The sequence below is a fragment of the Propithecus coquereli genome, unplaced genomic scaffold (assembly GCF_000956105.1).
Source record: "Propithecus coquereli isolate 6110/MARCELLA unplaced genomic scaffold, Pcoq_1.0 Scaffold148, whole genome shotgun sequence".
In the NCBI taxonomy this organism is placed as follows: domain Eukaryota; kingdom Metazoa; phylum Chordata; class Mammalia; order Primates; family Indriidae; genus Propithecus; species Propithecus coquereli.
Genome location: NW_012139191.1, coordinates 3,693,271 through 3,704,181, shown reverse-complemented (window position 1 = coordinate 3,704,181; position 10,911 = coordinate 3,693,271). Strand labels below are relative to the sequence as shown.

The 10,911-nt window shown below is 44.2% G+C and overlaps 1 protein-coding gene across 1 annotated transcript in view; it reads right to left on the bottom strand.

Annotated features, from left to right (window-relative positions):
* Window positions 1-10,257, bottom strand: part of PCP4 (Purkinje cell protein 4) — a 58,113-nt gene extending 47,856 nt beyond the window's left edge. Inside the window, exon 1 of the mRNA XM_012640085.1 lies at window positions 10,061-10,257. Within this exon, the coding sequence (XP_012495539.1) occupies window positions 10,061-10,069 (9 nt within the window). The 5' untranslated portion in view covers window positions 10,070-10,257. The remainder of the gene's footprint in view (window positions 1-10,060) is intronic.
* Window positions 10,258-10,911: the final 654 nt, after the last annotated feature.

Here is a 10,911-nt window from a genome sequence, read left to right as displayed (position 1 = left end):
AATATATGTAACCTAAACATTTGTACCCCCGTAATATGCTGAGAAAGAAAGAAAGAAAGATGAATGACAAAATATGTGATTACCAATTACATACATAATTGTTTTGACCGTAGAAAGGGCCACTATTCTCTGTGAAAACATTTCCTAAGAGTTTTATACTTTGGGGTTCAGAATGGTCTTTCTTTTTCAAACAGAGCCCTGGAGAGTAAGCAAGGCATAACGGTGATTGTTGTAACCTCAAAGTCAAGGAAACGCTACGAGACGAGACAGAAGAAAACTTTGCCAAAAAAGCTCTTAATGAAATATTCTTCAGGAGTAGCAATACGGACAAGTATCAACTTCTCCATGTGTGTTTGGGATGGAGCACGAGGGGTCAGAAAGAAAATCAGAATTTCTAGAAACAGAGTTGAAGATCTGATGAAGAAAGGAATGGCTCTGTCAGGATCTCTGACAGAGATCTTTTCACTCAAGGCTAATAAAAATATCTAGGACAATGTTATTTCTAATATATTTCTTGTCTAAGTCCTATGTGGAATTTGGACAAGTGGACAAGTGTAAAAGAAGTTGGGTCATACCCAGAATAAGACAGAAAATGAGAAATCTAATAGGATAGGAAACGTGGAAGTGAAACTTAGATGGCTTTTCCTCAAGAAGCTCTGTGATTTTGGACAAGATTAATCTCTGGGCGCTCAGTCCCATGTTTTAAAACGACTACTTTGAATGAAATGACAACTATGGCCTCCTTCAATTTTCTGAATTCTGAATGGGACTATAGAAATGACAGTCTTTCTCTAGGTTGATGGTCCTTAAGCAGGCTGACTGCACCCCAGGGAGGGGCTGAGCCACCACATTCAGCTGCACAGGTTGTGCACAGCACAAGTCCAGGGGGTGCCACTGACATGGGCCACAGTGTAAATGGCACCTCTGGTGTTGTAAGGTGCTTCACTGTCACGATCACACATGGTAAAGAAAACTACAGAATTTTTATTTATATCTGTTTAGGATCTAAGATCAATGAAAAATTTAGATTTTATTGATAGCTAATAAATGGATTGATACTGACATCATCCTTTGGTGGATAGGAAGGAGTGGGAGTCCCACAAGTGGCTGTTGTCCCAGACACCCTCACTGTTGACTTGCTCTCAGATTATCACTGTGTGCTGCACTGCAGTTCCTTCTGCTTCATTAAGAGAATTTATAGATTATTCTATCTACCTTTAACTAGTCTTCCCACAGTAGGTATGCACCTTCTAAAATTTCCTACATAGTCACATGCCACAACATAGATGAACCTTGAAGACATGCTAGGTAAAATGAGACAGTAACAAAGATAAATATTGTATGATTCCACTTACATAAGGGGTCCCTTAAAGTAGTCAAATTCACAGAGGTAGAACGTAGAATGGTGGCTGCCAGTGGCTGGGGGAGGGGAAATGGGGAGTAGTTATTTAATGGGGGCAGTTCAGTTTTGCAAGATGGAAAAGTTCTGGAGATCGGCTTCACAACAGTGTCAATATACTTAACACTACCAAACCGTACACTTAAAAATGGTGAAGATGGTAAATGTTATGTGTTTTTTGCCAAGATAAAAAAATTCCTGCATAAAATCATAGATTCAAAATAATACTAATACTGTCAGCACAAACAACAAGGAAACAATGGAAGTGCTAAGCAACCCTTCTATTATTAGGATGTCTTCACGACCACCAATACAAGCTTAAAAACCATAGCCGTCAAATTAGACTCAAAACGAAGTGCAATTACCAAAAAGACTATTTGAAGTATAGATTTCCATACTCTTTCACTAACACTTAACTCTTAATATATTAGCGTATATACATAATTTTATTTTTATTTATTTATTTATTTGAGACAGAGTGCCGCTCTGTTGCCCAAACTAGAGTGCCATGGCGTCAGCCTAGCTCACAGCAACCTGTGTGTGAGCCACCATGCCCAGCCCATAATTTTAAAATACATAAAAATTTGTTGTGCATACATGATCAATTTTTTTTTCTATTAAGGTGCACTATTAGAAACTTTGGAGACCACTGTTGAAGAGTGTTGATACCCATGATCACTGGGGACACCATTGCATTTTTCTGTCATGGATCTGAGGGAGGATGGAGGAGACAGTTCCCCAAAACCTGAAATGCTGAATCAGACAGTTATTAAAAAATGACAGCTAATTGTGGAAAAGCCAGAGAAGGGGAGAGAACAGATGACAATGGTTTCTCTAGGCGAGAGGACAAAATCATGTTAAATCATCTTTAGTTGCTTTGAGGAGAAGACGATACTGACATTATCCTTTGGTGGACAGGAAAGACTAATAAGACTAGAGAGACTTCAGCATTGTCCAAGTCCAAGACTGCCCTAAAACCAAGGGCAGAAACCTCGCAGAGAGAGGGGCTTCCCGTTCTCTATTCTAGTTCCTTTGCAAGGAAAATTGCCTCATTTGAACGGTTTGAACAGTTCGCACGTTTTGCTTCCTTCCCCTCGGGTTCAATTTGTGGGTGATTACCCTCCTGCTTTACGAACACAATTTGTCTTCCTTTTATTTATGAAATGGAAGGTCGTTAAGGGTAAAATACTAAAGCATAATGGTTTGAAGTTTTGCTTGTTGCTATTTCATCTAAAACTCTTCGAAACAGGGAGATGAGATTTTTAAAGGAGGGCTCCACACTGTCATCTCATGTCTCGGATGTGGCAGCTCGTGCCAATGCCGGTCCGCAGGTGACCCCCGAGGAGCCCGCAGCAGGTGCGCTGGCACGACCGCCCTTGGGCTCCAAAGGGGAGAAGCCCATGGCGTCAGGGATTTCTGTGCACATCCAAAAAGCGTGAGGAAATGTAATTGGAAGAAGAAAACCCTCAGTACAATTAGCCACTTTGTCAGGCTCAAGGGGAAAAAAAGTAATATTTTTCTAACAATCCCTAATGAAACAGTGGACATTACTTCAAAAGGCAATTATATACAGTAGTCTCCCTTAATCCTTGATTTCACTTTTCAAGATTCCAGTTACCTGCAGTTAACCACAGTCTGATAATATTAAATGGACACTTTCGGAGATAAACAATCCATACGTTTTAAAGTGCATGCAGTCCCGAGGAGTGTGATGAAATTTCTTGCCGCCCCACTCTGTTCCGCCTGGGATGTGAATCATCCCTCTGTCCGGTGAATCTACACTGTCTGCACTCCCCACCTGTTAGTCGCTTAGTAGCCTCTCAGTTATCAGACTGAAAAAACACAGTTTATATAGGGTTTGGTACGATCCACACTTTTAGTCGTCTACCGGGGGTCTTGGAATGTCTCACCCAAGGATTGGGGGGATGGCTGTACATAGAATCTTAAACTTTAAAACAGGTGCAACCTCTTAATTAGTTTTCTCAACATTGGAACTTAGGCCATGTGATGAACAGATACTTGTATTTGTTTAAAAAAAAAAATCTTTGGGAAAGGGAGAACATATTTCCTTGTTATATTTTTACTCTTACTTGATTAAGACAAACCATTAATGGGCATTGCCAATCTCTGGAGTCCTCTTTTCAGGGGTTATATGTAAAATTAAAATAACGAGTCACTTCATTAGATTATTGGCCAAGCTACAGGTGTGATGCTATGGGGACAGATGACCCTTTCTTCTGCTGTGCCACTTTACAATAGATTTGGATCGTAATACCACAAATAGTATAATCTCAAACCAATCCAGATCCCAATTTAGCTACCAAATAGTCATAAACAATATTTAACTTTCGAAAGATCCATCTTTCAGATTCTTGGACAGAAGTCCAAAGTGTGTATGACTAGAGACATTTTAGTATTGTCCACATCCAAGACTGTCCTAAAACCAAGGGCAGAAACCTCACCGAGAGAGGGGCTTCCCTGTCCTCTATTCTAGTTACTTTGCGAGGAAAATTGCCTCATTTGAACAGTTTGAACAGTTCACACATTTTGCTTCCCTCCCCTTACATGTTAAATTTGTGGGTGATTACCCTCCTGTTTTATGAGTCTAATTTGTCTCTCTTTTATTTATGAAATGGCAGGTTAAGAGTAAAATACAAAATAATGGCGTTTAGTGGGTGATTGATTTTCCTACTGGCAATGCCATAAATACGGCCAAGCATTCCCCTTTCAGAAATGGAATGAGAAGTAATTCAGTGAGATTCTGAAGCATAAATTTAGAGCTATTTGCAAGGCAGATACAAGCAGATAGATGCCTGGAATGTGTAACTCATGCTGAATTGTTTTATGTAAAACAGCCCAGAAAAAGATGTTGAGATTATAGGATTAAGCTATTGATAGATATGGCAATCTGGTTTTGTTTGTGGCACAAAACAATGACCTATCAAACATTCTCATGTCTATACCCAAAAGGCACCTACACTCAAGTGAATGGAAAATGTTTATTTATTGTTTATCCTTCATTCCATTTCAAGGATTGGAAGAAGAATGGTAAATAGTTTATGCCTGGAGTTGACAGGAAAGTGGAGATCTGACAGTGCAGGGGTGTAGACGCGCAATTCAATCTCTATCTCCACAGGAGAACAAATTTGAATCAATTCCTTTTTGCATATGAATTGTCATATATTGCTGTTTCAGATATAAATTAATAAAATATTTAAATCTTCAAATATAAATTAATATAAAAATTTATCTTAATAGCAATAATATGCATATATTAGTGATAATTAATTTTTAAATGATCATTAAGATATTTACATACACAACTTGTTTTCTGCATGCTAGATAGATTTTACCTTCAACAACATGCCAGAATTTACAACTGGGCTGATTGTGATTCGGAAGTAGGCGCTAACTTGCTAAAGATCTGCTTAGACTCTTTCTTATTCTCCTCCAGTCACATTGAAATTGGTTTTCTATTTCAATACCGCAAACCATTTTTCAAGGTATTCGCAGGCTCTGCCCCTCTGGCTACCGTCCCTTTTGTTTGAATTCCGTTGAATTTATCTGAAGCGAGATGGTCTCAATGGAGACAACACCGAAACACAGGATATTAGAATTCTACGTCCCTCGCTCCGTTCTCATATTTTCTCTGACATTTTCCCAAATGTCAAGAGTTCTCTCTGCTGAGATTCTTCCCATTTTTTCTCATTTTCTTTTACTGTCATGGGAGCATTTATTTTGCGTATCTAACAATACACCCATTTCCCACTTGAAAGGATTGAAATGGCAAACGCAGGTTCCAAACCAGGACTGGAGAGCCAAAGACGAAACGTGTCCTCTCCGAAGGCACCCCAACCACAGGCCTCAACATTAGACCACTGGGTACATTAACTCATCGATCCACACCCCACAGTCTGTTGGTTCATTCAGTAACTGGACATTTACCGGGTGCCAAACCAGCAGCCAGGCCTAGTGGATGACATAGAATTGTCCCTGTCAGGAAATCCACAATCTAGACAGGGCTCTTCTAATCAACAACATCAACCTATAAGACCTTAACAGCACGATCTTTATGGTGTGTTTTATAAAAACAGCAGTGGGATACAATAGAAACCTGTGCATGTGCCTCTCCTAAAACCCTTCTTTTCCTCCAGTACGAAGCCCTTTCTGGAAAGTCATTCTGAATTAATGAGAAGCCCCAGGCTTGGGCTGATGACTTTATTTGCGTGCCAGATAGTGCAGCGTGCCAAGTGGACTAAGAACAGCAGGACCGCAGACAAACTGTGATGTCTTCCACCTATGATAACATCTCTCATGAAGCGCCGAGAGCAGAAATTGGAATTTTAAAAAATAATGCAGAGAATGCATTCATCATAAATTCAAGGGACTTTCCATTACAAAAATCCATGTTTTCCTTTCATCTTGATCTCACTACTCCACTAAACCTTTAATAAAATCAATTGTGAGTCATTTATTTTCTTTCCGAAAAAAAAATACATCTTGCATTCTGTCATTCTTAGAATTCAAAAGAGAAAAACTGAAACTTTTTAAGGCCATAGCATTAGTTAATGAAATACAGGATCAGGAAAATAAATTTTATGGTAATCAGCCTAGCAAACACATTTTCATGCTTAATTTTGGCCTCTTCCCTGTTAGGAAAAGTCAAACTTCAAACTCAAGTATTGGTATCTGTCTAGGCTTACTATTCCCAGTTAGAGCGGAGAGTGTTGGCATTGTGTGGTTCAACAAAGCCAAATGGATCTCCCTGGATCTTTCTATATCTTTGCTGCAGGTACGCCCCCAAGTGAAGTTAAAATTACATAAGAAATTGAACAGTCATTTGACATTTTGCTAGGCCTTTGGGGCCAGTTGCAAAATCCAGATATTATGCAGCTACCCTCAGAATCTCTGCTCGGCAACTAGTCTAGAATATACACTTCCTCACAAACCTAACCACCCTTCCATTAGCATCCATTTCGGTTTGCTATCACATCATCAGAAGCTCAAAACTATGATCATTCTCATCTTAGGACTGTTTCATTTTATCATTTGTCTTTCTACTGGGTTACCATGATGGCTAACAACCATGTAAGCCTCAAATCAATGTTGCTTGATATTTTTTGATCAATTGACAAATACTGTTTTAAAATTCATGCCTCTTCCACATCCCTGCCCCAAGATTTAAGTGTGTGTAGCCTGCCCTTGGAACTGTCTGCCCAGAACAGTATCATTCACTGTTTTCTTGCTTCCTTAGAGATCGCTGTATGTTTTCATGCAGACAATAATTAAACAGACAGTATGTTTTGTCTCAGCGCTAGGGACAGACATGTGTATCTGAAGATTTGCTCTTGAATGTCCTCGGTGTCGTTCAAACCATGCCTTTGACAGCACAGTGCTTTCACTGTGGCCAAGACTACATGAAGGAAAGACCCAAAGCCCTGCACCGAGTTGCATCCCATCCAAGCCAAAGCAAGAAGAGAGCCCACGACAGTGAAATTCGGGGTCAGGGGGAGACTTCCCGAAGTCTAATCAACAGCTGTCAATTGATTATGTAACTGGGAACATCTCCCCACACCCTTCCCAAACACGGGGATGGTGTGTCCTGTTTTAAACTAACTCTCCAGATGTTTGCCTTCATGCATTGAAATCTTGCTCCTGGCTCTCCTAAATGAGCTCTTTTGAAAGGCAACTTAAAAACAGACACCTAAATGAGAACATGGGACTGACTGTCATTGTTCTTGGGACTCTTCTTTAAGTGACTAAACAAAGGGAGTCTTTTTTCCTGTGTGCGGTGAGGCCCATGGGGAGAGAACAGAATGCATTTTGTAAACTCGGGCCATGGAGGTTAGGATTTCTGATCCGGCTAATATACTTAAGTCTGTATTTTGATCCCTGCTAAATTATCTTCCAGTTCATCTCATACATTGCTCCAGGAACATGTGACATACTTTAATACCGAAATGTAAATTAGACACCCCCGCAGACCACCTCCACTCTCTCACATTGCCCTAAATTTGGACTTGACTTTCCTCACTGCTCCTTTCAATCACGCCATTCCCCCTAAAAAGTGTTGCTGCAGGGGATGGAAGAGACATCGCGTTGTAAAGTTGCCCAGTTTAAAGCCAGCTGGAGGCCTTCTCCTTAAAGGCAGGCAGGCCCAGCAGCGCAGAGCAGAGCCGACCCCAGGGAGCGTCGGGCCACTGGGGTCCCCTCTGCCCAGCCTGGCTCCTGCACGGGCTGGAGGAGCAGCTAGTGAGCTCGGGGTGCCGCAGCGGGCGCTAAGCCCCGAAGGCTGCAGCAGGAGCGACTTGCCCACCAGACCCAGAGAAATCTTGAAGTCAGAGGACGTCTGACAAAGTCCATTGCTCTGTCCCCCTTGGTAATTAGTCGCACGAGCAAGTAAGTGATCATCTGGAATCTGTTCCCCCCCTGAGAGTTATTTTAAAAAACTAGAAGCCACGTTTAATTCACCCAACTAAAGAAAACTTTTCAGGGGCGGGGGACAGGAGGGTAATTCAGGTCTCCACCTAGAAAGGAGCTCCTGTTCCACTTTATTAAATGTCTTAAGCAGATTTAAGTTTTAGTCAAAGGAGAAATTCCTGCTCTCCAAGGAGCACACACCCAGGGACTTGGAGATCAGCCAGGAGCGGTGGCCACGCTGGTGGGGAGAAGGGGGCCGCATGTGATGCGAGGGGGAGACGGTGCAGGAGGGAGCCACGGGGAGGGATCTGCGTCTTGTGGGCTTTTATGCTCATTAAAGCAGCTCTTGCAATAGCTTGCACACGTGTCCAACGCCGGGGCGGGGCGGCGACTGCCGAGCTGCCCTAATTACACGTTCGGCAGGAACCAGGCTGTGACCCTAATCATGGGTGAGCTCTGGGACACGCTCTCTCCCTGGAGACCCACACAGTTAAGTGAACCCGACCCAGCTGAGCAGCCTGGAAACCCCGCAAGTACCACTGCACAGGAGCCTCGGCGAGAGATGGGGTCACTGGGCCAGGATCCCAGGTAGCTACCTTGACCCAAGAAAGGGGCCCCCCAGGGCTGTGCTGGTTTCTAAGTCCTTCTTCTATAGGAAACTGTTACATTGTAAGTAAAGAAAAGCCACTTCCAAGACCACCCCTTCTTGTCGCCAGCAAGGTGAGCTGACACAAACACTGCAGCTTCTGAAACCTCTGCAGCGTCCAGCAGAAAGCCCCTCACCCAAGCCTGTGAGAAACGGAGGCCTCGTCCTCATCACCCTCTATCTCAGCTTCCTTCTCCTCGCCCCCCACTCTCTCCCTGCCCCCTCTCCAGCACCCAGCTGTTCAGAAAATCCCATACATATCTGGACATCGAGTTCTACCTGGCACTTGATCGCCCAGCATTGCAACCCAAGTCCTGGTTCTGCTGTTCACCTGCTGGTGACCTTGAACCAGTTAGTTCATGGCTCTGTGCCTCAGTTTCCCCATCTGTCAACTGGGAATATTAATGCAGGGTACTGCACAGAGTTGTCAGGAGGCTCAAAGGTGGTGAAGGTGTGCAGGGCGCTGGACACCATGTCAGCACGCAGACCGCGAGGCAAATGTCCCTGCTGCTGCAGTTTCCGTCCCTGGTGTTGTCAGGAAACTTCCTGTCTTCCACCCCACATTCGCCTTCTTCCCACCTCAAGGCCTGGCCTCTGTCCCAAATCTCATTCCTAAGTTTTATAGCGCTTTGTCCTTCTCCCTGCCATGTTTATACCAACAGTCACCCATCAGAGAGATAAAAGCGGGGAGGAGACATTTTATTTCTAAGCTATTAATTTTACTCTAGACTTCCAAAAAAAGATCACTCATCTGTCAAAAGAAAAAAAGAGAAAAGATAAAAGATTTTTAAAGAAGTAATTATGTGAAGTGCCAACCAAGAGGAAATAAAAATGTATTTGGCTCGGTTACGGAGTTGAATGAGAGGACGGTGGTACATAACCCCAAATCTGCCTCACAGAAGAGAAAGAAAATAAGTGAGCCATCAGTTTTCCCCAACAAAACATATTCTGTATAAACATATTCAGAGAAGTGACTTTTGATTTGAAATTGTGGCTCCTCTTCTGCCGACACCACCTCCCGACTTAGAGACACCTATCTCCACACACAGATTTTTCCCGGTTTGTACTAGTGTTTGCATTTCTTCCCCTGCTCTGATTAACTGCAGATGGAGTTTGTACAGGTGACGCTTCTGCGCGGCCAGGCCATGAAATGCCGCCCAACTGCAAACCCTCTCCCACCGTCCCCTTCTCTCCCGGGGCTTGCTTGCCGCAGACGGCCACCTGCCTGCTCACATTCCGAAAGGTGTCATCAAAGGAAGCATGAAGACACCGGTGCTGGAAGGAGCACAAATCTTCAGGAGAGAATAAAACAATCGGCTTTCTCCTCTGAGGTCTAAAACCCAAAGCACTTTTCAAAGTCACAATTAGATCAGCAGCAAACAATGAATCCCTTTCTCTTTCTAAGGCTAATTTTAAAAGTTGCACTTGCTATTCAAGTGCATTTCTGCACTTGCCATTCAATGCAATATATCAATAGCAACAGCCCTGCAAGCAGATAATTACAGGATTAATCTGGTCTTCAGCGCCACATGTTCTGAGACCACCCGTGCAACCCTCGCTCGCAAGTTTGCCTCTGCAAGTGGAGGGTCACTCACCTCGCTCATGTTGGCTCGAACTCAACAGCTGGGACCCGCCGCTCTCTGGGCACGGACAGCACTGCTCCAGGTCGCTGCTGCACCGGTCCTGGCTTTTCTCTTAAAAAGAGCTGCCTGGTGGCATCACGCCTCCCGAGAGCCAATGAGAACCACTCACCTGTCTGAAGGCCTGGCCGCCATCGGAGGGCGCCAGGCGCCACCTCGTGGCGCAGAGGAGGACAGCGCGCTCTGTCACTGCTCCCAACTCAGTCAGGGACAGGAGGAAGCGCCAGATTAAAGAAAAAGCAGAAGTAAAAGTCAGAGGGACAAAGATCATCACAGCGAGGCCATCATGCATTTTTTTCAAGCCGTACAGGATCCACACACATGAAAATGCCTTTCCGCTGTCCACAGGAAGGGGGTTTGTTTCCCTGTGAACGAGCAGTTCCGAAAACGCTGCCTGCAGGCTCCTGTCCCTCCTGGTTTTCCCAGGAGCTGCGTTTCCCTTCCCTTTGACATTCCTGCTCCTTCTCCCCCTCCCCAGCCTGCTTGTACCCCGAGCTGGAGGGACAAGGATTTGGAGTCTCACGTTTTGGACAACAGGGGAGCAGCCCCTCGGCTTGAGTCGTGTGAGCTGTCACAGCCACGCCAGCGCAGGGAAGGGGACTGGCTGTGATCTGGCCGAAGGCCCCCTGCCCGGCCCTGTGCAGCCTTGGCGCCGCCCTGACCACATGAGACTCTGAAGAGTCGTCAAGGCATCAGAGGGACCCTCGACTGTCACAGGCACGTCTTGCAGACTCAGGGAGCTTTCGCACCCTCTCCCCTAGGGTGGGAGTTAACTGATCTGGCAAGAAGATTCGGGAACCCCCGAC